We start from the raw sequence: 27,443 nt of genomic DNA, 5'->3' as shown, positions 1-27,443 counted from the left end.
GTCCAGTCTCACCCACTGCCCTGGACTCCGGCCCAGGGACCCTAGGGAAGGAGTGAGCCAGTGGGGCTTTCTGCCTATGCCCCATGGCAGCACCCTTTCCCTGGGCCTCTTCACCCACCACTACCATCAGGGGTCTTTCCCCCCATACCATGTTGCTGGGGTACCTGGTTGTGCTGTGCTCAAGTCTGGTCTTCTCTGCTCCACTCTCCACACCTTCAGTCTCCTTCTCTATGGCCACCATGCCCCTCCCTTCCTGTTGCCTGGGAAAAGCCTTTTATAGAGAGCCTGGAGGCCTTTACTGGTCACAGGTGCTTTTATTACATCCTGATGATGGCTGACTCCTGATGAGGCCCTGCTGCCTATCCAGCCTACAGGACTGTACCCTCTGTGAACTAACAGGGGGAACAAAAAGCACCCAGCACCCACAATGTTCCCTCTCCCTCAGGTACCTGTCAGCTACAGTCTGTCTGCCACAATAGCCTTACTATTAAACTTACAATGGCATGTCCACAACTTGTTAGGTGCAAAAAACCCACATCCTTGAGAAACATAGCTATGACAATCTAGCACCTATTGTAAATGGCAGTAGGCTGATGGAAGAGTTCTTCAGTCTACCTAGCTAGCACCTTGTGCAGAGGTGGATTGGCTGGAGTTATGGGAGACTCCTCCCTACCCATCACTATAGTGAGTGTCCACACTCAAATGCTGCACTGCTGAGCTGTACCACTGCAGTGTTTTAAGTGCAGATGTAACTAGAGTCTTTGGCACATATGTAGTTATTGTGAGGTTTCATTTACAACCTATTACATTTACTGCTGGCTAGAGAAATCCACTGAAGGTATAAATCATGAAGAAAAAATCCTACTTTTAGCTCTGCATTTCTGTAGATTCAAAATATACATATTAACTTTATTTTTTTACAAAGTTGATGTCCCTGTGTGGATAAAAATGGGAAAAGATTTTGCAGCTTTCAGCGATCAAAGAAAACACAACATCTGGTGAAAAGTATTTTCACAAACTTAAAGTACCAACATGGGGGGAAAAACATAAACAGACTGGAGAACTGCCAGTGACAGTGTTTTTGTTTGTTTTTTCCCCCTCTCCTTACTGTTCATTTTGTACTATTTTGTCAAATTTAACACCAAGCAATGGGGAATTACAAAACCTAATTTTTGTCCCACTCCCTGATGTTCTTCCCAACATTCAGCATAAAAGCTTCTCTAACGTTTTTGTTATACCACTTTAAAATGCCTCTTCTCAATATGCTTGGCATTTACACTGGAATATTTTTACATAAATAAAGAATCTGAGCACATCATAAACTAGTTAAATTAAGTGCAATCAAACATTTTAATCTGTCCTTACCAGCGAAGTTCACCATCATGATTTTTGTTGCTCTTTGATTTGCCTCCAGTTTGACAGTATCTTACAAAACGTTTCATGGGGATTTGAACAAACTAATCTAGATTTGATTAGTTCAGACAGACAAATGCAGAGACAAACTCTTACTTCTCTGCTCAGAGCATGACAGTGAGATGATGCCTTCGAAGATGCATGGTTGCTAGTGCCGTCCACTGAATATTTGGGTTTCAGGTTACTCTTCTCTCACCTAACATTATTTCTTTGTCTGAAGGAGTTATTCCTCCTACTTTGCCCCCTCTGTTAATGGTCAGTATTATTAAGATTGGGAAGAAAAAGTAAACAATTAAGAAAGATCATGCTAAAGTGAACCAAAACTAATCCCAGTCCTGCAATAGATGCTGCTAATTTCAGACACGATTTCTTTACCTGTAAACACTTTTTTCATTCTACAACACTGTATTCCTATACCATACAATTTCTACTTATGATTTCAAATGCAATTGTGTAAAACTTTTTGACACTAGCAAATCATAGAATCATACAAGATTACAGGAGGTCATCTAGGCCTACTCCCTGCTCAAAGACAGACCAACTTCAATTAAATCATTCCAGCCAGGGCTTGTTCAAATCTCACATTAAAACCTCTAAGGATGGAGATTCTACCACCTTCTTAGGCAACCCATTCCAGTGCTTTACCATCCTTATAGTAAAACAGCTTTTCCTAATATACAACCTAGATCTCCCCCACTGGCTACATCTACACTAGCCCCAAACTTCGAAATGGCCATGTAAATGGCCATTTCGAAGTTTACTAATGAAGCGCTGAAATGCATATTCAGTGCTTCATTAGCATTCAGGCGGGCACGGTGCTTTGAAATTGACGCGGCTCGCCGCCGAGCGGCTCATCCCAACGGGGCTCCTTTTCGAAAGGACTCCGCCTACTTCGAAGTCCCCTTATTCCCATCTGCTCACAGGAATAAGGGGACTTCGAAGTAGGCGGAGTCCTTTCGAAAAGGAGCCCCGTTGGGATGAGCCGCTCGGCGGCGAGCCGCGTCAATTTCGAAGCACCGTGCCCGCCTGCATGCTAATGAAGCGCTGAATATGCATTTCAGTGCTTCATTAGTAAACTTCGAAATGGCCATTTACATGGCTATTTCGAAGTTTGGGGCTAGTGTAGACATGGCCACTGCGTCCATTGCTTTTCTGTCATCTGTCACCATTTGGAATAGCCAGGCTCCATCCTCCTTGAATCCTCCTTCTGGTAGTTGAAAGTTGCCATCAAACTCCCTATCATTCTTCTCTTCTGAAGATTATGGGTATATCCACACTTATGGGAAGATCAATGAGCTGGCGGTCGATCATCTGGCATCCAATTTAGCACGCCTAGTGGGGACACGCTAAATTAAACTGTCATGGCACCACCCTCAACCCCAGTACTCCTGGCAGTCGTGAGGAGTAAGGGAAGTTGACGGGAAAGTTTCTCCTATCAACCTCCCACTGTGTGGATTGCACAAAAAAAACAAAAAAAAAAACAAAAAAACCAATTTTAGACAAGCAGAGTAAAGCTACACAATTCTAGTTGCTGCATTTGTGCGCCTCAAACCAATTTCACCTCCTATTGTAGACCTGGCCTAAATTAGCCCAGTTCCTTCAGCCTTTGCTCATACATCATGTGCACCAGCCCCCTAATAATTTTTGTTGACCTCCACTGGACCCCAATTTGTCCACATCTTTTGGCAGGGGGACAAGGGGTACAAAATTGGATGCAATACTGCAGATGTGGCCTTGCCAGTGTGAAACAGAGAGGAATAATCACTTCCTGCAATATGTAGATAATGCTCCTACTAACATAACCCAAAACGCCATTAGAGTTCTTGGCAACCAGGGCACACTGACTCATATCCAGCTTCTTTGTCTACTGTAATCCCCAGCTCCTTTTCTGCACAACTGCTGCCAAGCCAGTTGGGTCCCAACCTGTAGCAGCACATGGGATTCTTCCATCTTAAGTGTGGAACTATGCACTAGTTCTTGTTGAACCTCAGGTTTCTTTTGGTCCAATCCTCCAATTTAACTATGTCTCTCTCTCATACCTCCCCTCCCCCAGAGCTTGGTGTCACCCACAAAACTTCCCAAAGGAAGAAACAAACCCATCATCCAGATCATTTATGATGTTGAACAAAACTGGCCCCTGGACTGATCCTTGGAATATGCCACTGGACACCAGCTGCCAACTAGACAGTGAGACATTAAAGATCACTACTCATTGATTTCAACAATCTAGCCAGATTTTTAGCCCCCTTACAATCCATTCATCTAGATCATACTTCTTTCTTTTCATGTTAGAATAAAAGTGTACTATGAGAGACCATATCAAAAGTCAAGGTATATCACATCTACCACTTTTCCCATGCCTACAGAGCCAGTTATATTACAGAAGGTGACTAGATTGCTCAGGCACTTGACTCGATCTTGATGAATCCATGTTGACTGTTCTTGATCGCCCTCCTTTCCTCCAAGTGTTTCAAAATTGATTTCTTCAGGACCTGCTGTATGATTTTTCCTGGGACTAAGGTGAGACTAGTTAGTCTGTCATTCCCCAGATCCTCCTCTTTCCCCTTTTTGAAGATGGGTACTACAGTTGTCCTTTTCCAATCATCTGAGACCTCGCTGATTGCCAAGAGTTTTCAAGGTAATGCCCAGTGGCTCTGTAATCACATTAGTCAACTCTCTCAGAACCCTCAACTGCATTAGATACAAACCCAGGGGCCTGTGCTTATCTAGCTTTCCTAAAGAGTCCTTCTTAACCTGTTTACCACCAAGGCTGCTCACCTCCTCCCCATACTAAGCTACCTAGCGCAGCAGTCCGAGAGCTAACTGTCTGAAAAGACTGAGGCACAAACAGCATTGAGTACTTCAGCTTCTTCCAAATTATTTGTCACTAGGTTACGTTCTGAATCCAGTAAGAGTCCCACATTTCCCTCACCTTCTTCTTATTGCTAACATACCTGTAGGAAACTTTTCTTGTTATCCTTCAGACTCCTTGCTGGCTGCAGCTCCAGTTGTGCTTTGGCGTTCCTGATTACAACCCTGCTATGCTCAGACAGCGGTATTATATTCCTCCTAAGTCATCTGTCTAAGTTTCCACTTCTTGGTGAGCTTACACACAAAAAGAAGATTACAAAGTGTATTGCTTTATATAAACGTGATGGCTGAACAGAACAAGCAAGAAGTTTTATTTTGTGCCTGCTAATGCTGCTTATTGTTCAACCCCACTGCAGATCAAAGAAGAGATGTAAAGACCAGCAACAGGATGGTGCGGGGGGGAGGGGGAAGACACACACATTGGTCAATGAGATAAGATTAAAAGGCCTAATGGCAGACTGTGTTGGTAGTGACACATTTTTTGCTGTGAAGAAGTTGTGTCAGAAAAGCATACTGAATCCACTACATAGGTCTTTAGCTGTCAACATTAGGACTTCCTTAAGCGTTCATACTTGCTATTGCTAATGCTTTGATCATTCCCCTCAGAGAAAGAAACGCTGTACTGACTTTACTGCAGTAATTCCACTGATCCATAAAGAAATATCTAATTATAGAACAAAAAAGGAAAGTAAGTTTCACAAGCAGTTTCATGTTCCCTCTTTTCGAATGAGGAGTGGAAAGTGTAATTGAACCTCCTGCCCATCTAAATGGGAAAGGCAGACCACAGAAACTGCAGTTCTACAATCTGAATTCCCCTCTCATAGGACACAGAAGAAAAAACAAAAATGGATAGCGCATATGATACAAGAAACAAAACAAAAAACCAACAACCTCACCAATGAACAATATTATTATTTCAAAGGCAGGCTAGCATCCACTTTAAACTTGTATAGTCCCCTTTAAAACAGTATTAAATGTTCAGGTTAATTGGCAGCTTCAAAAGTAGCCTATTTAAAACACTCACCACAGCTTTGTCTCTGCTTCGTTTAAATTGCTTTCCAGCTGCCATCCAAAATGGGTTTTCCTTAGCTAACAGTTTATTCCAACTCCACAATATTGAAGTATATCTACATAACTGGTCACATAAAACTGGCTTCCCCATCTGGGCTAGCATATACTCACTAATCAGTCACACACACAATCTAGTAGCATGATTTAAATTAATCCGCCTCAAGCATGCTGTGTGATGTCAATCTTTTCACATATTCCATAATCAATCATATCTTAAAAGATAAAAAGGTACAGGTTGAACCTCTCTAATCTGGAATTCTCTCATCTGGCAAACTGCATAATCCATCATGATTTTAGTTAGCCAGACTACCATTTATCATGAGTGTGGCCAAGTTTCCCATGGTTCCATAAAGTTTGTTTACTGACACCAGTCGTGGCTCAGTGTTCTGCACTGTTATTTAGCTCTAATTTACCTCTAAATTATTCTAAGAGTCCAGTAAACAGTGGAAATCTTGGTAATGTGCTAGAAAATACTGACCTTCCATCATCCAGCAAATTCTCTTGCCCAGTATCAGTCAGGTCCCAAAGGTGCCCGACAAGAGAGGTTCAATCTGTAACATACTTCAGCCATTTGAGCACATTTATCGCAGGCAGGAGGTTCTTGTCATGGGCTAATGAAATCTCAACTATTCAGTCTTTATTAGTAAGTATTTTGGATTATACAAGCAGTCAACCTGCAAGATCATTCTGCAAATTTAAGTGGGACAATAAGGACATAAAAGGTGAAAATACTGGAATGATTTCCTCCAATTTGTAATGGGCCAAAACAATTGTAGATCACAGTCATGAGAAATCAAGCCCATGTTATTCCTTGATATCTATTACAGAAGTATTTGTTTTGATTAGGTAACATTTAAAAAACAGGAGTAGTAACACTTTAGCAAGTCTTATTTTTCCTCTTCTTTGGGACTTCAAAAATGTTTGACATCTTCAAGAGCTCCAAGAGGGGAAGAAATGAATTATCCCACTCATGCAAACATTTCTTTTACATATGAAGCCTGTTAATTCTCAGTTATGACAAGGGCCCACTGTGAATTAATGAACCTCTTGAGTTAGCAACTAAGTGAATAAACAAGCAGGCCTAATACATCAAAGGGTAATTTCCTCATTTTGACAAGTTTATTTTAATAATTTACACTACTTTAATATACTGCAGGCTGTTTTGTGGAAAACAATGAAGTCCTAACAGCCTTTACAGTAGTGCTGAGTCATTGAAAAAGAACTCTCTCCTCATCCTTGACAAAGATTTTTGTACAGATTATTGAAACAGAAAGAAATCTTTTTATGCCATTAACTCCTAGGGCAGAGCTCAAGGGCTGAGTTCCAGACCAAGATCAGAACTTGTGTCGAGGTATCTGGGTCCAGAGCGCAGGTCAGAATTCAAGTCAGAGCCCATGTAAATGTCAGAGAGCAGAGCGGCTGCTCCACATTGTTGCTTAGAACTTTCATGGTGCACCCTGTGAATTTCTGTGGGGTCAAACTGGATCTGTCAAATGGGACTTCCCAGAATGTGCTTCTCCAATGGTTTATGAGGAGCCATTGAATAATAGTGTGGAGGTGACTGATAGCTCTGCTGACCCAGCTTTGAGGCCCACCAAACCTTACTTAAATCTCTCCGTTCCAAGGATGTCACACCCAATGCGCCACAAGGAGCACTTGTCTGGATAGACTGCATCGGAGGATTCTACAAGGTGACGCAAATGGACCTGGGAGGCCCAGTCACAAGACTCCTCATATCAGGGCTATCATCTTCCCAAACCAGTGAGAAAACCAAACAGGAATCATATCTGACTTTAGAATCCAAAAGTCTCATGGACCTTATATTCATCATGATGCCAGACCTGCACTAGAGGTGGATGGTGATGGTTGTCAACAAGCAAAGGAATGACTGACATGCAGCATCAGAAGCAATACACTGGAACACTAGGAATACCCTGAAGGATCTCAGCATTGGGAGCCTGAAAAAATCACTGGGTTGATCAGCTGGCTGGTAGGTTTCAGGCTGAGCTACTGATGCTCCAATTTGCAATAAGAAGGGTCCATGTGGGAGGTGGTATTTTGAGATATAGACCTTTGTCCAATTGCAAAAAAAAGTCTTTTCTGGAGTTGGCACTCTGCACATCACCTGCAGTTCTTCTTAACGCTTTTAAGAGGTGTTTTGAGCTCCTCCTGAATGTCATGGCTCTGCCACACCCATTCAGTGGCCATGGGGATTCCGGAGAATGCATGTACGGCCAGCTGAAAAATGCAATGAAACCTATAATGGGCTCTCCATGGTGTAGACATGATTGGTGTTATTGTCAGAAAATACTGCCTAAGGCAGGTGAGTCAACCAATTGTTTTGATCATTATTGCTGTTCTGGAGGCGCACATAGGCAGACTCACTGTCAGAATTAAGAGTGGAAGCTGACTTCCATCCCTGCCACGGCATGTGCTCGTCATGGGTTACTAGCCAGAAGATGCAGAGGATTATGGGAAGAGTTCAGTGCAGATCACTCCAACCCTTAAGCTATCTTGGGTATTGTGGAGAAGAGCTGCCAAGGGCATGCTTTCGTCTGTCAGAGAGCCTGAAGATAGGAACAAGTCATGTAGCATCTACAAACTTAGGGCTGGCTGGGATGCTCCTGGTTTGTGAAGCACCAGCATCCATTAATCAGCTACCCAGAGTCCACGAGTATCCCAACATGAGGGAAATGGAAGACATACCTGGGATGTGGAAGTACACTTGAACTTGGAGGTGCAATGAGGCCTTGCCATGCCTGAGGGGTGCTTCGGAAGGAGGAAATAAATGATTCAGGGCCTGCCCAGAGAAGCCCCCTTCAACAGGCCTGAGCTAGGGCATTCTTTTGATGGACTGGGTTCTGTACCAGGAATCCAGGTCATGATCAGCAGGTTCCCCCCATCAAAATCACACCATGGTGGCAATAGCATCTTTCCTCTTGGATCATATAGCAATAGGCAGCATGGGTTCTGGGACTAGGCTGAGGGCTGTTACCTGGGATTGTTGGCTGGGATGAGGCACTAACCTCTTCCTTCCTTGCACTGCTCATGCAATCTGGAGTGACACAAGGCACCCACACGAATCGTGTTTCCACAAATGCTAGTTCATTTTTAAACGTATTTGTGTAATCCCCACTAAAATGGGCACAGCTGGGCTGACTTGTTCCATCAGCATCAAAGACAAGCTGCCTGAAGAAGGCAGCATAGACAACCAGTTCCTTCCCCATCAGAAGTTTGATAGGGCTGCCTCAGCTAAGCACTAGCACTTGAAAATCATCAAAAAGTAGCAGGAAATGATTCAAAAAAAGCTTCTCAGTTCATCTGCATTAGACTTCCTTGTTCTAGCAGTGGTGAGGCCCCATTCTAATCTCTCTCCAGTTCAGAGACTAATTACCTTATCTTAGATCTTAGCTTGACAAGTGGGTAGGAGTGGGTGGTGGAGCTGGAACAACAAATGACATCAAGAAACCCCTGAATTGTCAGGGGTCTCCATGGAAGCATGTGGGGATGACAACAGTCAACGCTGTACCCAGGGGTTCTAGGTGTGGTACATGCGTGGAGTGCAGCCTTCTTGCCTTGTAGAAGCAGACTCCTTTGCTCCAAGGACTGGTTCTCGGCAGCGTACTATGCTATACAAGTCCACAGTGCAACATCTTCTGTCCTGTTTGCACCCAAAGAGTCTGGTTCTCTGGGAGGAGAACCTACTGTGCTCAATTTGGGGAGCTGCTCTTGAGGACAGTGAATTTGTTCAGGCATTTGTGGTGCCCATTGATACATGCTGGGTAGGGCATGACCTCCTTCCTCCATGTTCCCACAGGTGTCAGAGTCCTGAGGTGGGGTTCAGGAAGCTCAAGGTCAGTTTTTTTGCCCCAAGGTTGAACTCATGCTGGGTTCAAGGTCCAAAGCCAGGGTCAGCATCCAAATCAGAGCCTACTGAGAGACTGTGGGGGAGACGGAAGTTTACTGCAGAGGCTGACTGTAGTGCCTCTGATATGCTAAGAAAGGACAGAAGGCGTATAGAGCAGTGTCAAACTTTTTGAGACCATGGAACACCGAAACAATAATTCTTTTTTAATGTGGAACACCTATGAAAATTTTCTTCAAAATATTTTCAGACCAAAAAGAAAAAACAAACTGCAACAAATACAGCAAAACTAAAATGAAGTATCACAGCAATTAAGTAGTAACACTGTATCTGGTTTTAGTAACAAAAATTTATAATATATATATGTATACACACACACACACACACACACACAATCAGCGTAGGATATAAAAAAGGCATCCAGTGCTCACAGCACGCCTGCAAATTGTTCACAGAACACCAGTGTTGAGCAGAACTTAGTTCGAGAAACACTGTTATAGAAATCCCAAGACCATTGATCCCAGATGAGCTATAAAGCTATCAAGGAAGGAGGAAGAAGTGGACTTCTCCCACTCTCAGCAGTGCTACAAGAGAGGGCCTACACCATGATTTTTCAGATAAAATATTCATTATGAAGTCCAAGAAAATTCAGCATTCATGTATGTTTTCATGACCACAGCCATGGTCAGTTTCACAGCTCCTGCCCCAGGAGGAGAGCCTGGAGCCAGACTGCCACCTGGTTCCCAGCTCCTGGCCTCTCTGTGGGAGCTGGGAAACTGACCAGCACCACTGCTGCTCAGTTTCCTGTCTCCTGCAAGGTGGGGGACCTGCAGCCTGGCTCTCAGGAGACTGGAAACTGACTAGTGCTGCTGAGATGGTTAGTTTCCTGGCTCCCCAGGTTATGCAAAAATTCCACTTACACAAGGTTGCCAAGAACACAACCTTCGTGTAAGTCAGGGGTCTACTATATTTTAATGGGTGCGTGAGAATGAAAGTGGAAGAGACAGAATACTAATGAGCATGTAATACTGTATTTCCCTATAAAACCCAGGTCTGGTAGGAGGTACATAACACCACAGATAGGAGAGCCCTTGAAACAAGAGTGGAACATTTATATAGGTTGAACCTCTCTCATCCGACACACTTAGGACCTGACTGATGCTGACAAACTTCCTGGGCCACAGGAAGGTTAGTCTTGTCTAGCAGCATTAACAACATTTCCACTGGTTGCTTGTCTCTTAGAAGACATTTAGGGGTAAATTACAGCTAAATAACAGCACAGAACACTGAGAGCCAGGACTGGTGGCTGCAAGCAAACTGGGACCACAGGAAACTTGGCCAAACCCATGATAAGTGGTCATCCAGCTAAATAAAATCATACCAGATGACAGATGTCACTGGACGAGAGACTTCTAGATTAGAGAGGTTCAACCTGTATTAATAATAACATGAAATTTAGTAGATGCTCCCACAATTTACCAGTCTCCAAGTAAGATATGTTAAGTAGCAGAGATCAGTGCCGCAGAGACAGATATCTTCCTCAACACAAACCTACAGTTTTCAGTCACTAGCAGCTGCATCAATCCTGCCACTTGCATATTGTGAGCAGGGCACTGCAGAAGCTAAAAACAGTTCTGCTTACTGTAAAGCCCACTTGTCCCTAAAGGCTCTCAGAGTGGCAGTTTGGAAGTGCACCTAAGGCGGATTTTACATTTAAAAAAAGGCAAAATATACAGCCATTTGCAGATTAAAAATCTCAAGCTGTCTTAGTAGCAACATACTGCCACTGACATGACTAAAGAAGCACTCCAAAACCCAAAGCTATTTTATTGTCAAAGAAGCCACAAATATATAGTGCATGAAGTGAAAAATCCATTTGAAGAGTAAATCCAACATCCCTAATAATCTTAAACTGCATTACCTATTCTTAAATGTTTTAAATTGTTTTACTTAGTAGCAACACTTAAGTGACCACATGTTTAAAAGAGATTGTCATGGGGAAACCGATAAGCAACAAGAAGATACAGAAAAGGATATACAAACATCTGGAAAAAAGAAAAGAAGAGTTGTTTTTCAAATGGGGGCCACGGTTGAAGAAAGAGAAGGGAAAGGAGGTCTTAAAGTCTCTACAACAGGCAACGTGTCCTGCAGGCCTGGCCTATAATTCTGTGGGGTGTTGGCGTAAGTTATACAACCACAGCTACATGAATAACATAGCTGAAGTCAACATACTATGGTAAAATCTGTCAAGTAGCACTTTAAAGACTAGCAAAATAATTTATTAGGTGAGCTTTCATGGGACAGACTCACTTCTTCAGACCACAGCCAGACCAGAACAGACTCAATATTTAAAGCACAGAGAACCAAAAACAGTAATCAAGGAGGAAAAAAATCAGAAAAAAATGATCAAGGTGAGCAAATCGGAGAGTGGAAGGGTGCGGGGGGGAAGGTCAAGAATTAGATTAAGCCAAGTATGCAAACGAGCCCCTATCGTGACTCAGAAAATTCCCATCCCGATTCAAACCACGCGTTAATGTGCCAAGTTTGAATATAAAAGACAGCTCAGCTGTTTCCCTTTGAATAGTGGTGTGAAAATTTTTTTTCAGTAACATGCATACTCTTAAGTCATTAACAGAATGGTCCACTCCATTAAAATGTTGACAAATTGCTTTGTGGATCTGGAGTGTTTTGATGTCTGTTTTGTGCCCATTAACCCTTTGTCTAAGTGAATTAGAAGTCTGTCCAATATACGAAGCATCTGGGCATTGTTGGCACATGATGGCATATATGATGTTAGCTGAGGAGCATGGGAATGTGCCCGTGATTCTGTGAGTAACCTGGTTAGGTGCAGTGAAATCACTGATGCCTAACTGGACCTAACCAGGTTATTCACAGAATCAGTGATTTCACTGGACCTAACTAGGTTATTCACAGAATCACCTCCTTGATTACTGTTTTTGGTTCTCTGTGCCTTAAATATTTAGTCTGTTCTGGTGTGGCTATGGTCTGAAAAAGTGGGTCTGTCCCACGAAAGCTCACCTAATAAATTATTTTGCTAGTCTTTAAAGTGCTACTTGACAGCTTTTTGTTTTGATAGCATATAGACTAGCACGGCTCCCTCTCTGTTACTATACTATGGTAAGTATATTTAAGTATCTGCCCCATGGTAAGTCAAGAGTTAACACTCTTCCATCAGTCCCACTTACTCCTCTTATTTTGGTGGAGTACCAAAGAGAGAGCGATCAGTGGTCAATTTATTGCATCAATACTAGACACAATAAATCAACATCTGCTGTATTGACTCAGCCTGTGGTGAAGACAGACCTTAAGATGAAGTTGAAAAAAAGCCAAAATCTGTTTCAAAGAAGCCCTGATACATTAGTCTAACAGGGGCACTTTTGCTACATAGTATGACACTTTGCATTTGTGTTAATTCATAAAGAACAGTTAGGAAGCAACAAAAGATGCTAGACAACGAAGTCATAGCAGGGGCTAATTCCTTGGTACTTATGCTGTCTGCTGTACCATAATATAAAATGTTAGTCATATTCTATTGCCCATCCCCAGCATCAGACTCTTAACAAATCATTCTTTTGGCTTAAAGCAGAAATTTAAAGCAGTGGAGGCAATACAATCAAGAAAGCTATTTTACCTGTATGATGTTCTTCAATCCAAGCCTGAAGGTACATGAAGAGGAGTAGACCTGCTACTCCAAATATCAATACAGACACAAAGACTTGTCTGAGGTTCATGACCTTGTCAGAAGGCTGCATTTCAGCTCTTTTCAGAAAGCTGCATGATTCACTGTCCAATAGGTTCTTAATTTAGCTGTATCTCTTTAGCACCCTTTCCTTGAGGGCAGCAAGCTGGAACAAAAAAAAGAACAAGAACTAGCTGCATCTCTTAAGTGGCTTTTCTTCAGGAGAACCTGTGTAAACACAAAGCATAATAGTTACTAAGCTACTGAGTGAGGGGGACTGGCAAAAATTAAGTTGATTTCCATAGTCCTCACAATTTTTCCATAATACTGACACTTCCCTAATGAATCTTGAATACAAAATATTTTTTCTGGTATAAGGCAAATCCATTAGATGAAGTCAGACTATTCATGCTCTGACAACGTGAAATACAAAGGGCCAGAGGAGGGGTACGAAATCAACTCCCCACCCTGAGGCTAACACACAGGTCCCACAAACTGTCATTTCATCATACTAGCTATAAAACTGAAGGACATAGATCCTCCACACCACTTGTGGAGAATGTTGGATTACTAAATTATGCAGTTCAAAACTCGTGGTGTTCTTGGTCCACCCCAGTCTTTTATACAATATACAAGCAAGTGTGAAGCCCTCCCTACAACAAGTAAGGGATAGACCCTCACCCTTGCACCCCTGGTCTGCCCACAGTCCCCCACTGCAGTACCCACCTGAGGTGTTTAGTAGCAGCCATGCAAGGTCTTGTGTTAAACCATCACATCACAAGAGGGATTTCACCTTCCACCATTTAGTTACTTGAGGTCAAATGTAGCCTTTCCTAAATCAGTAAGAACCTGTATCAGATCACATAACCCAGACAAAAGTGAAGAGAGCTAATGGCATCTTCAATCTGCACTTTGAAATCATTATTAAAATATGGGGAAGAGAAAGACTAGAAGCATGAACTTTGTCACTAAGTTCACTAGCAGAGGGATCCGAGTCCAAAGCTTGGCTGGAAAATTCCTATTTCTTGTAAGGTACAGAGCCCCAAGCGATGGAAACAGTTCATTTAGCATGCTTACCTGCAACGCAAAAGGCTGATGTTACAGAGTTTATATAAAGTAAGGTACAAAATGTTTTGTATGATATAAAAAAAAAAATCAAGCTTTTAAAACAAATAAGAATGTGCTGAATTTTGAAAGCAATAGAGTACAATGTGCAAGTACATGTTAAATTAGATTGCAGAATAAAAAATATTCTGAACTTCAGTCCAGGGAAACCCTTGTAACTGAATATCTGGTAGAAGACACTTTTAGCAGACTAAGGCAAAAACATAATGAAAACCTAAGCTGTCAGAGGACAAGAGTAATCAGCTGAAAAAGGGTTTTAAAGGAAAGTTCTGTTAAAGCATGAAGTCTATTCCTTGACCAGTATTGTACACATTGTTTGTGGAAACAAAGAGAGGAGCTTTATTTCATAGTATTCCTTTCTGGTCAACTAACATGCAGAGCTGTAATCTGCCCCCATGGAAGCTGTTTCACACCCAGTTATTGCTATGGTACACTGCCTGGCTAGGGGTAGTAGTAGTCAGAAACTGGTGGAAGGAGAAAGTGGTGCTTCCTCCTTTACTCCAGCAGCTTTTAAGTGTGAACTGCTTCTTGAATGGGATCCTAGTCATCTAGTCTCTTCACTAGGAAGTTCTTCCCATTCAACTCCTTTCCCCATGATGCTTCCAGAGATCTCACCCCTTCAATCTTTAAGGGTGAAGAGACCCAAAACAAGCCTACTTATTACCACTCAATGTCTGCAGAATTCACTCTAAGAAGCAGATGATTAAGCAGGAATGCTTTTAAGACTTTGGATCCCTTTCTGGTTATAAGAGAAACACAATTTAATCCACCCGTAGAAAGCTGTGTTCTTTGACATAACATTGACATCAATTTGGAGAAGAACCTAGAATAAAACAAGTAACATTTTTGGATGCTCAGCAAATCCTAATACACACGGATAAGAAACATGCCATTACCAAACACTGGAAATCAGAGCTTTTATAGTAAAGCTATTTGAGATGCATAGCTTCTTGTGTCTAACTATAGGTTAAACCTCTCTAATCTGGTACTCTCTTGCCTGGCAACATCTGTAATCTAGCATGATTTTAGTTAGCTGGATGACCACATTTCCATTGGTCCCATACAGTTTGTTTCTAGCTATCTGTCATGGCTCTCAGTGTTCTGTGCTCTCATCTAGCTGTAATTCACCCCTTCATGTCTTCTAAGAGACAAGCAACCAGTGGACATATTGTTAATGCTGCCTCCTATGGTCCAACAAATTCTCTTGTCCACCGGTCAAGGTCCTGAGGGTGCCAAATTAGAGAGGTTCAACCTGTTCAATAAATACAAAACAATCTGAATACAGGCACAGAATAGGAATTCTTCTCTCCAATAACCAAACATGCAGTTTTCTTGCTTCACTTTCCAATTCCTTTTCATCTGACCTTTTGGGACTGGAAGAAATCAAACCTACAAGGAGAATCAATGAAATATTTGGGACCTACAAGGACAATTTTATTAGGCCCTTTGGGTGAAAGTGTGCCTTCCAGCGTCCTGAGATGCCAATACAGGCCTTTCAGTGTCAGGGTTCTAACACGCAGGAAGACACCAAAAGTAATACTAGTAATACGAGGCCAAGCAGCCCTCAAGTAAGAAAAGTTAACATCCTGCTATTGGGACAATTTCTGCTTTGACCTTCTAAATTCCACACTGTTTTCTTCAGAGAAGTGTCTAGATGTACTCCTGTATATTTTTATATGTGGAAGAAGAGGTGGGGGAGGAAAAGAGAATTACACACGTTAGCATTAGTCACAGTGTGTTAGCAATACACCCAGCTGAGAAGAGCAGTATCAATTAAAGTCAGTGCAATTATCTCTTCATTGAGAGCTGACGACATGAACTGTTTTAAATTGCATGCGTGAGTGTTTAGCCCAAACTTCACTTCAGACAGCACAGCTCAAGATAAGGGCACACTGATCGCAGCCTTCCAGCTATATAATACAATTCTAAAACGGCCGAGCCTGAAAACTCAATTGTACTAATTAAACAAAAGATTTGTAATCTATATACCTGAAAAAAATCAGAGGGGTAGTTAAACAAAAGCCTCTGCAGCTACAAATCTACTGAAGAATATTTTAAGTAGCTACAATGACAGTGAGAAATTGTCCATTCAGCATTTAAAGCTGCATGAAGTACAAACGACCCTTTCTCCCTTCACAAAGAGGGACTCTTCTGGAAGGACTACCTCAGATTAGTTCCCACCACTTGCTGGGGTGACGGAAGGATTGCTCCTCCGCCTGACAAAGCTTATTCCAACATCAGAGCCTATGTCCCCACCCTACTGTAATCCCAGGTCACTCTCAACACCAGCGGAAATACACTAGCACACATTTCCCTTAGCTTCAACTGCGCCAGGCAAACTTGGAAGTAGGAGTTCTGTGAAAATGCTAATGCAGTCCAAGAGACTCCTCCTGCCCCCTCCCCTGCCTCCCACCAAGCCAACTACATTTTCCCCTCAGCCTAATCTGACCCTCCAAGCACAACCTCTGGCATGCACAGCTCCCCAGAATCCAAGGAAGGGAGAAGAGAATGGGTAAGACAGGGCCATGGGAACCCCAAAGCACCACTTCTGTGAAAAAGGAGGGATGAGCCAAGTGTGGCTAACTGTGCCCAAGTCCTCCACGATGCCACTCCAGCACTCTTTTGGGGAGCCAGGATGACACGTTATGTCCCTTCTGGTAGTTTCACACCAGTATGCCTGAAGCACAGAACTCACCCACTGATAGCAAACCCCTGCGAAACAGATCAATGGGATCAGTGACTGACCCACTGACTTCCATAAAGGCAGTTACCAAACATTTAGAGCAGAGGTGGGTAACATCCGGCCTGTGGACCATGTGAAATTCATTGAGGCTAATGGGTACCACAACCTGGGTTAGGAGAGCTGGGAGAGGTTACCAAATGTTGTTCTGATCTACAAGTGACAGAGAAAGCTAGAAGGAGAGAAGTGTGCATATCAGCTTTCAGCACTGAACTTTAATGGTAATGAGTTACAGAGTTTGAAATGAGAGCTAGGTAGTTTTATAATGAGGTCATATTCATTAACTTTTAATATTTCACTTTCTTTAAAGAATAAAAGTACGGAGTAACATATTTAAGAAGAGACTTCTCACTCCATTAACATGTGGTCATTTTACATTTCCTCCTTTCAGACTTTAGGTCTAATCCAGGGAGGTCTATCCAACTGCAGGATGAGCACCACCTGGTAATATATTCGGGTCACCAGGTCCCATCAGAAATGAGGGAGAAGAGCAGCTCCTAATGCTTCCACCACAACTGCTAAGTACCACCACTTCACTCAGTTCTCAGCCTTTCCCTTCCTCATGAGCAACATACTTGTCCCTGAAAGAAGCAGCACTTCCCAGGTCCATCGGCAGACATACATGCCAGGAATCAAAAAGGCAGTTAAGCCACAAGAAAACTGGTGGTAGCCAGATCTTAGGGCAGCTGAATAACTGTAGCTTTCAAACCTCCCTGGAACTGCTACACCCCAACCCCCAAAATCAGAACCAGCAAAGAAAGAGTGGAAAAAAAAATAGTGAACTACAGAAGTTTGGCTACTTTCTCCTCCCCCCTCTACACACACACTCTCTCTCCCCCCCTACCCCCCACCACCTCCCCCTGGGATTTTCCTGAAAACAGAACGGAACAAAGATTAGCCACTAGAGCGAAGGACACAAACATAGAGAAAACTCCCTCCCTGTGCATTTATTTAACTGGTGTTTGCCACTGATGTCCACCCATTACCTCAGTGGTTCCTCACACACCCAAAAAACAGAACACAGAACAGTGTCATTACTTGAAAGATATATAGTAGAACTCTCAAAACGCCTCAACCGCAGATGGTCATTTACTTCTGCAAAGTCCTCCAACACATGCTCAGTGGTGCTGACAGCTGCCATGGGTCTGACACCAAGGTGGGAGAGGACCCTGCTTCCCCACCTTGGGAGAAATGGGGCTTAGGGTAGTCAGCCCTGGCCCCCACGACCTACACTCCCTCAGAGATGCATGCAGAGCAGTATGGCATTTCAAAGAGGCCCACAGCTCCGGCCGCCAACACTGCTACTTCTGTGTTGATGGCAGCTGGAACTCCAGGTCCCTTTGAAATGTTTGGCCTGGGGGCAACTGCCCCCTCTGCTGCCACGCCTACCCCCTCCCTCCACCTCCGCCCCCCTGCCCCAGTGGGCTTGCATATGTTAATTTTTCTCTAGCTTTCTCCAAGAGCAGCATGTCTCTTAGTGACTTCATTATTCCCAGCTTGCCCCACTGCATTATAACTCTCTGGGATTCATGAAGGAATATACTCCTGGATATTGACCCAGCCTATTTCCTTCTCTGAATCCTACAAGCAACAAGTTAAAGTAATTAGTTCAGCAACAAAACCCAAGGAAAATTTACTGAAAATTAAAAAGGAGAAACAAATCCAGCTCCTCACCTTTTCCATCACAGACACTCAGAAAGGTGTCTGTACTTGTACGCCAGACCTCCAGGCAGCAGAGATGGGAGAAAGTTGCTGGCACTCTACCATAGCAACTTCAAGTGAAAGGTCATAGCCCCAGCCCTTCATAACATGTGGTTCTCCATACTACACAGACCTATTTTTAATCAAGTCATTGGAACAAATCAAGATGCTGCTCCAGTTCTTCAGTATCTTCCTTGTTTGAAATTTCTACCTTATTTCTACAGTTAATATTCAGCCATTGGATTTGAATGACATACTTCTCCTGGGACATGAGTGATGAATTGGGAGTATCTTTCTGGTATAGTGTATTGCATAGTTAGGCCTAAGGTTTTTCCACCTTCTATGCTCATTCTCCTCCTCCTTCTGTGCTGTAGTAAAATATGCCTGCAATTGAACTGACACCAAGGGGCTAAAGGGACTCATCTAAGATCAGGAAATTTATATACTTTTATAACAGCTAATTGGAAGCATCGAACTAAAAGGCAGCAAACAGTCAAATAGCCGAGGTACATTTTGATTGAATGGGACACCAGGAGGGACGGAAACATCAGGGTTTGGAGGGGAAAGCCAACATCTGAACAGTTCTTCATATTACTAGGACAGTTGTAACACAGCTGTGCCCAAATGTAACTGAAGGCATTATCGGGCTTTCAGAATCTTTGTTAAAAGCACTCTTCTATTGTGAGTAAAGCAGCCAACTTTTACACAACTCAGAGTAAAGGGAAAAAATGTTTAGTTGTGAAGTTCCAGAGCTGACTTGGAATTTGAAAGAAAAGGGGATCTTCAAATGACAATTCCAAGTCACTTCAAAGAGCCAAACCACACAAAGGTTAAAAACAAAAATCCAGACAAAACCCCTCCAATCTTTAAAGTAGTGGTGGGCCTGTGGCCCATGCGACATTTTGTTTATCATTGCTCATGCTAGAGGACAGACAGATTCTGCTGGTTTCCATCAGCATAGGTGTTTTCCTACCACGTATTATTAAAGTAACACCCATGTAAAGCAAGGGCAACTGAAGCCAGGTGCATGCTGACTAAACACAACATTGACTGAGACCTCTGTGCTCCCTCTACATCGATTCAAAGTGCTGCAACGTTTCAGCTGGCACCACCTACAAACTCTAGCGATGCAAGCAAGCGTGGTTAGCAAAACTATCTTATAGCATAAAACCATCTTGCTTATGCCAATCTTGCAGCCCAGTGAGATGAAGGTGGGCTGCTCATGTGGCTCACTCACTAACCTAAGGTGCCCATCACTGACTCAGGGTACATCTACACTACACTACTGCAGTCAATCGTCCAGAGTTTGATTGAGCGCGCTTAGTGGGGATGCACCAAATTGAATTTACAGGGTAACTGCAGTACTCCTGCCCTGTTAGTAGTAAGGGAAGTTGACGAGAGTACAGGAGACGGCGCAGAACCCAGAATTAAGGTTCACTAACATTACCTATGTAATTAACGTAGCTAGAATCGTGTACAGTAGACCCCCAACTTCTGCGGAAGTAGTGGTCACGGCAACCTTCGCATAAGTTGAATTCCTGCATAACCCAGGAGCCAGGAAACTGATCAACGCAGCAGTGCCGATCAGCTTCCAGTCTCCCGTGAGCGCAGGGAGCTGGGAGCCAGGCTCCAGCTCCCCAGAGGTCACAAGAGACAGGAAACTGACCAGCACTTCAGTGGTCAGGTTCCTGGCTCCCGCAAGTTAAGTGCAACTCAAAATTGTGCATTTTGGGGGTTTACTGTACCTTAATTAGACCTTCTTCTATAGCGTGGACCTGTCCTGAGAGTGTGAAACATAGGAAATTCCAAATACAAACTTTACAAGAGAAACCTCAGCTCAGCCTAGCTGCACTCATTTTTCCCTATTTCACTCCCCCTTATTACAGTATAAACCTTAATAGTTATAGCAATTATGCCTTGTTATTAATACACTTTATGCCATGTATCATATAGGATAAACAGTATATTGAAGGTAAACTATATGCTCCTATTTATTGTATCTTCATGGTACAATTTTACAGTCTGTCTGTATTATGGCACCTCATACATAAAGGAATTCACATTAATTAAGCTATAAGCAAACATTTCAGGACAGAAATGAGTACTTGTTTAATCTAATGTGATTTTTCTCCATCTCGACAGGGACCATGTAAACAAGGAGGGTGCAGTGATAAGTACAGAAAGCACTACTTTCTTCTTCAGTCATGACTGGGAGAACGGGGCTAGATGCTGTTAATAATTACAAAACAGCTTTCTCTCTGACTTCAAGATCTTAGGTTCAATAAAGTACAATAAACAATTAGGAGGGAACATGGGAGGTAGAACAATAAGAAAGACACCTGCTTACTTAAAAACACCTGAGGCTGCAAACACTTATATACAATGTGTAACTTCAGGCAATGGGATTACCATGCCTGAAATAAAAGACATTTTTAAACATCCACAGGATTGGCATTTGTGTGTACAACTAAAGAGACAGAAAGCACAATCTTCTCATAATCCCCTATGTTCAAATAAGGTATCTGGTATAGTGTTCAAAGTAACTCAAAGGGTATATTAGTATGCCAGGATAACTTGCCTTTTGCCCCACTCAGACTACAAGATAAAGGCTTGCCTTTTGCCCCACTCAGACTACAAGATAAAGGCTTGACTGTAAACTTTAAATTTGAGTTTAGGTACAATCGCATTTGCTCTGGTCCTACTAACAGAGATCAAAAACTACAAGGTCTTTACCAAATATTCATAAACCTGAACTACCCACCAGGAGAAATTAAAAAAACAAATCAATGGGGCAAGACGAATACCCAGAGACCAGCTACTCCAAAACAGACCCTAAAAAGCCAAGAACAGAACACCACTGGTCATTACCTACAGCCCCCAACTCAAACCACTGCAACGTATTATTAAAGACCTACAGCCTATCCTTAATCAAGATGCCACACTCCAGAAGGCCCTAGGTGACAGGCCTGTTCTCTCCTACAGACAACCTCCCAACCTTATGAGGATGCTCACCAACAGCCATCGTCTATACCCCAGGAACACCAGTCCTGGAACTTTTCCTTGCAACAAAGCCCACTGCCAGCTTCGTCCACATATCTGTTCTGCAGATACCATCAATGGACCTAACCAGGTTAGTCACAGAATCACAGGCACATTCTTATGTTCCTCAACTAACGTCATATATGCTATCATGTGCCAACAATGCCCAGACACTTTGTATATTGGACAGACTTCAAACTCTCTTAAACAAAGAGTTAATGGGCACAAAACAGATATAAAAACACTCCTGATCCACAAACCAGTCAGCCAACATTTTAATGGAATGGGCCATTCTGTTTGCGTGTTACTGAAGATGAATTTTCACACTACTTTGGAAAGAGAGGCTGCTGAACTCTCTTTTATATTCAAATTCAACACATAAACATGTAGTTTGAACCGGGATGTGAATTTTTCTGGGTCATTATAGGGGCTCTTTTGCAAATTTGGCTTAACCTAATTCTTGACTCCCCCCGCCCACCCCTCTACTCTCTGATTTGCTCACCTTGATAATACATTTTTTTCTGATTTGTTAACCTTGATTACTATTTTTGGTTCTCTGTGCCTTAAATATTGAGTCTGTTCTGGTACGTATATGATGTGAAGAAGTGGGTCTGTCCCACGAAAGCTCACCTAATAAGTTATTTTGTTAGTCTTTAAAGTGCTACTTTACTCCTTCTTTGTTTCAAATTTAAAGGAGTTAGCTCGACATTAAAACGTCACTATCTTCACTGGAAACGTCATTAACTTGAATTAGTCTGCCCTAATATCGATAGCAAAATGTTAATAACAACAGATGGGTATAGCGTGAATCTCGAGTTTAAGATGTCAAATAAAGGCTAATGTGGAAGCACCATGTCCCTCATTCAAATTTATTAGCCTCCACAGGTGTCCCCCATGTAGCCCACAAAGCTACATGCTGCACCTGGTTCCCAGCTCCCCACTACTATTGGGAGCCAAGAAACTGACCAGGGCTGCTGCACTTCAGCCATGCAGCCACTTGCAGCCAGGTGCCCCCCAGCCAGCAGGCTCCAGCAGCTCTTCTGCAGGAGCCAGTGAGTAGCAAGGCTTTTGGGTTTTTGTTGTTTGTTTGTTGTTTTGTTTTGTTTTTTGAGAGGGTTTTTTTTTTGGGGGGGGGCAGAATTTTTTGGGTGTTTTTTGGGGAGGTTGTTGATGTTTTGTGATTTCAGTGTGGAAGCAATGTGTCAAATTTGTTGGGAGCCTGTGGGAAGTGAAGATACTCAAAATTGAATTTAAAAAAATGGTATTATAAAATCAATTTTAATGAGTTTGAATTCATCTCAGTGTAGAGATAGCCTTACTCTGCTGCCTAAAAAATAAGCCTACATGTGGTAACACTACTTAACCAGAACCTTTGGTGGTATAGGGGTGAGCATAGCTGCCTCCTCAGCAGTGGACCTGGGTTTGATTCCCAGCCAATGCAGTAATGTCTTTTATTTTGAACCTCTGACCTGAATTAGGTTTTTATTGTGAGACAATGGCCAAAAAATAACTTCTACCTTTCTGCTCAGTTCAATTGTCACACCAGAGTTGCAGCAATTTCTTATTCACATAATTTATCCATAACATAACAATATCACAAACAAGAAACCCCACAAAATTTCCTTCTGCTCCCTTTCTTCCCCACCAAACTGCTACAACAACCCAGCTTACATTCCACTATTATTCACTGCAAAAGGTTTTTAAAAATATTGAAAATTTCTGAATGCTATGAAAATACATACTAAAAGGTGATTTACATTTATAATGTCAATAATATGTGATGATGCACATTGTTTGCAATATGCTGAACTTCTGGGGGGAGGCAAAACCCTATGGGAAACAACAAAACTCAACTCAGAAGTCATCAAGTGAGCTATTGTAGCAGGTACCAGTTAGGTGAAGACATCTTAGGGTTCCTGGGATGATTAAATAAAAGTTTACATCAAGACTTTGATAAATGGTCTCATTTCAGAGGCTTTGGCTACATCATTCACTGTCACTGATAAATTCACTAAATTACTACAGGGTTCGCCCAAAGTCAACTGAAGTCAGTTGAAGTTCCCACCCCACATGACCTCGAACGAGCTTTGGATCAGGACTAGCTCAAGCCTCAAAAGGCAGCTAGGAAAAGCCACCACCGCAGCAGATTTGATACACGGCTGTGAATGAATTAAAGCACTTTCAGGCCAAGAGGTTTAAACTAACATTTTGCTAACTAAGCCCAGCCTTGCCACCACAGGGACCCGACATTAGAGGGCCGCTGCCCCCGCCCGGACCCCCCTCCTTTGCTGCCCCAGGAGGAACCAGACAGGCTGTCACTCACGGATGACATCAGTGGGGGGGGGGGTTCCTGCTGGAGAGGGAGAGACCGGAACCGCACCGATACGAGCAGAGCCCCGGGCAAACCCCAGCCCACGCTGGGCTAGTGCCAGGACCACCAGTGAGGCGTGGGGGGTAATGTGGGTGTGCGCAGAGCCCCGGTGGAGGGACCGGGGGGGGGGAGGAGCAGGAGGCGCATTTCCTGGTTAGCAGCACGGAGACAGAGTCAGTCGGGCGGAGAAGCACCTTCACCCCGGAGAGACGCAGCCCCGAGTCCCCCAGCGCTTACCTTCAGCCTCCGCCCGCCGGAGCGCACCTCCCAGCGGAAACTCCCCGGCCGGCTGAGGCTGGAGTCCCGCTCCGCAAAGCTGGCCGCAGCAAGCAGAGCAAGACTCCAGCCCGGCCGGCCACGCCCCGCTCCTGGACTGCTCCGCGCCTCCTGCCCACCCCCGCTCCACGTGCGCCTCCTTCCCGCTTCTTCTGCCAGCGCTTAGTGCCTCGCTCGTCTGTGGCCCCACCGCTTCCCGCCCTTGCAGGGGGCCCAGGGCGGGGCTAACCTAACAGCTCTAGTTCCGCCGCCAGAAGCTGCAGAGAAGTCACTACTGTCGACATAGCAGGGTCCCCTGCGCACGTGGGGGGCTTCTTTTCCCACCCGCTCCAGGGCTGCTCGCCGACGCTGCGGCAGAAGCCGTGTGACCTGGGAAGGAGCCAGCTGCTGCTTAAAAATCGCATGGAGGGGAAAGGTGGATGAGGTAATAGCTGCGGCGAGGGCGGGGTTGGGGGGGGGGTACAAGTTTGGGAGCCACAGAGATCTTCTTCCCAACGGTACAGGAACTCACAGCTAGGTCCAAAGGGCAACTCTAAGGCTATGTCTACACTACACTTGGGAAGTTGGGAAGATGCTAATGAGGCACCTCCATGAATATGCAGCAGTTCATTAGCATAATTGCACTCCACCCCTGTAGACAGGGGCCTTTCCAAAGGAGAGAAAGAAGGGACTTTCGAAGTCCTGGGAGGTCCTTTCAAAAGGCTGCTGTCTATGCAGGCAGTGTGTGATTTGTGGCTGCCATTATGCTAATGAGGTGCTGCAGATTCATGGACATGCCTCATTAGCATCTTCCCAACTCAATCATTACCATGCCCCTTCCAAAAGGGAGGGGCTAATCTGGATGTAGCCTTAGAGTTGCCCTTTGAAATTAGCTGCGAGTTCCCTTACTGCACTGGGAGAAGACCTCTGTGGCTCCCAAACTTGCATTCCCCCTGACAGCTATTACCTCATCCACATATCCTACAAAGGAGCCACTACTCCCAGTTTCTCTCTCCCAGGCTGAGAGCAATTGGTCCAATAAGAGAGATTACCTAACTCGTGTTGTCTCTCTAATCTCATGTAGAACTATGCTGCATACAACACTACATGGTGACATTTATATCTGCCTGAAGTTTAACAGTGTAAAATCTAAACTGAAAGCCAGCTCCAGTTAAAAGGGAGCAGCCTAGGGTTCCATGCCAATAAGCCAGGCCACACAGGAAACATTCAACCCAGTCAGGCTCCCTGCTGGCAATGCACGAGGATCAGCTTGTAAAACAAACAAGCAAAAAGAAAACCCACACCTAAGTTGGTAAATGAGAACAATGAGTGTAGCAAGGTGTTTTTATGATTTGTTCTCAAAATTCTTATAGTTCTTTATTTAAAGACACCCCCCTGCAATGCCCTATATGTTTTGTGTGCACAAGCCCAGTCAGACTTCCCAACCATATCAGCCTATGAGTCATGCCGGATAAGAGCTGTGGCAGGTAGCAAAGGAGGAGTAATGCCATTGCTGGTTAAAAGTCACAACAGTAGGTAATAGAATTCAATGCAAAAAATTGTTAAGGATTATAGTCACAGTGAATACAATTAATACAAATATGGCATTTTACTTGTTCAAAGTGCTGTGCAAAGATTGCCCAACACTCTAAAATAGCCCTGAGAGAGGAAATGAAGCAAAATGACAATTTTCTTAAAGCCACTCACTGAACTATTGTTAGAGCCAGAAGGTCCAAATTCCTAAACCTGTGAGCTAAACACTAGTGTTCACCTCTTGCGCCCTTAAGCATTTTCCTGATGTGTAGGTGTATATTCTTACAGTATTTCCCAGAGCCCACTTCCCCCAACATACTACAAAATCTTAAAGGTGGGTGAAAATGTTTACTGTCACTTTGCTCTGATAGCAAATTAAATGAAGTAATTCTGGGAGCAATGTACTACACCAGTTTAAATTCCACTGAAGCTAACTACTCACTGACACTCAGTCCCACCAGGCCACATAGGCGTAAACCCTGCACAGAGTAACAGTAAAGCATCCTTTCATTGTTTGCCCAGTTTAGCTACAGATGGTGTCCCTGGATTATTTTAACACCAATCTCAGAGTGAAACATAACTGTTGAATATCACAAAGGAGCTCAAGATAACCAAATGTAAAATACTGTTTGCAGTTGAAGTTTCCGGTGGGATTTAGCTAGGGTGCATACATTCACCTAAAAGAGAACTTATCCAGGACCTAAAGCTAATGCCAATTTCATTTAAGAAGCATCATGGGATATACATGGTCACAACATTTTTATGTTTTGTACATATATGCTCCCTGGGGGGTTCCCAGACAAGAACTAATATTCTGACAGGCCTGCCAACAGGAAGGGCCAAGAAGGCAAGTGCCCCAGGGCCCGGTCATTCAAAAAGAGGGTAACTGCCCCAAGTGTGTTACTGCAGCAGCAGCAGTGGCCAGAGCCCAGGGCCCTTTAAATTGTCACCAGATCCTTGCGTGGTGCACCCCAGGCAGTGCTGAGAGCTGCCTGGGGGAGGCTAACCCCAGCCCCAGCCCTCTTGTCTAATTTCCCCCTTTTTAGGGCACGGAACCGTGCCGTTCCTCTCCCCACCTTGCCCAGAGTCCTGGCAAGTCTGTTGACTCCACCACATGCCGATTCTGCTTTGCTAATGTTGTGTGAGCAGACAATGGCCGAAAACAGTGCTATAGCTTCTCAACTTCCAGTCCCTCTTTTACTTCCATGATTTGTTCAGCCTTAGTTCACTCTGGGGGGTACAAAAGGCCTTGGCAGTTTCTTGATCCTACAGCAGTCAGGGCTCTCCTGTTTCTTAAAGCTAGAAATGGAGCCAACATTTTTCTGGTGTTGTTATAGCATGTGTTCCATGCTGCCAAATTTACTCCTTATCAGTTTTCTGACATCATGTGCTGTACAGTCTGGTCTGATGAATAGCTCAGTTTTCCGGTCTGGGGTGCCCTTTACACTATGTTGCTGAGCTACCATTCCTGGTCTGCTCACACACAGCCTCGAGCGTGTAAGTCACCCCCCCAGTTATACTGTGTGGCTAAGGCTACATTATTGTTTCTATTTCAGGATACACTTGTATCCTGAAAAAACAAACAAACAAACAAACAAAAGCAGTAAAGTATCAGAGGGGTAGCCGTGTTAGTCTGGATCTGTAACAGCAACGAAAGGTCCTGTGGCACCTTATAGAGTAACAGAAAAGTTTTGAGCATGAGCTTTCGTGAGCAAAGGACCAGCATCTGATGAAATGAGCCTTTGCTCGCGAAAGCTCG

At 43.6% G+C, this 27,443-nt stretch overlaps 1 protein-coding gene across 3 annotated transcripts in view; it reads right to left on the bottom strand.

Moving 5' to 3' along the window:
* The window catches only part of CHST9 (carbohydrate sulfotransferase 9), a 132,054-nt gene extending 107,806 nt beyond the window's left edge, over positions 1 to 24,248 (bottom strand). Inside the window, exons 1-3 of one of the 3 annotated variants that reach the window (XM_074987253.1) lie at positions 24,134 to 24,248; positions 13,647 to 13,753; positions 12,873 to 13,148 (exon numbers count right to left, since the gene is read on the bottom strand). In XM_074987253.1, the coding sequence (XP_074843354.1) occupies positions 12,873 to 12,993 (121 nt within the window). In that variant the 5' untranslated portion in view covers positions 12,994 to 13,148; positions 13,647 to 13,753; positions 24,134 to 24,248. Of the gene's footprint in view, positions 1 to 12,872; positions 13,149 to 13,646; positions 13,754 to 24,133 lie in introns of those variants that run through there. The other 2 variants (XM_074987254.1, XM_074987255.1) reach the window with 2 other exon arrangements.
* Between the last annotated feature and the right edge of the window lie 3,195 nt (positions 24,249 to 27,443).

This window comes from Carettochelys insculpta, chromosome 2 (assembly GCF_033958435.1).
Source record: "Carettochelys insculpta isolate YL-2023 chromosome 2, ASM3395843v1, whole genome shotgun sequence".
NCBI classification, from domain to species: Eukaryota; Metazoa; Chordata; order Testudines; family Carettochelyidae; genus Carettochelys; species Carettochelys insculpta.
This window is presented reverse-complemented; position numbering and strand designations above follow the sequence as displayed.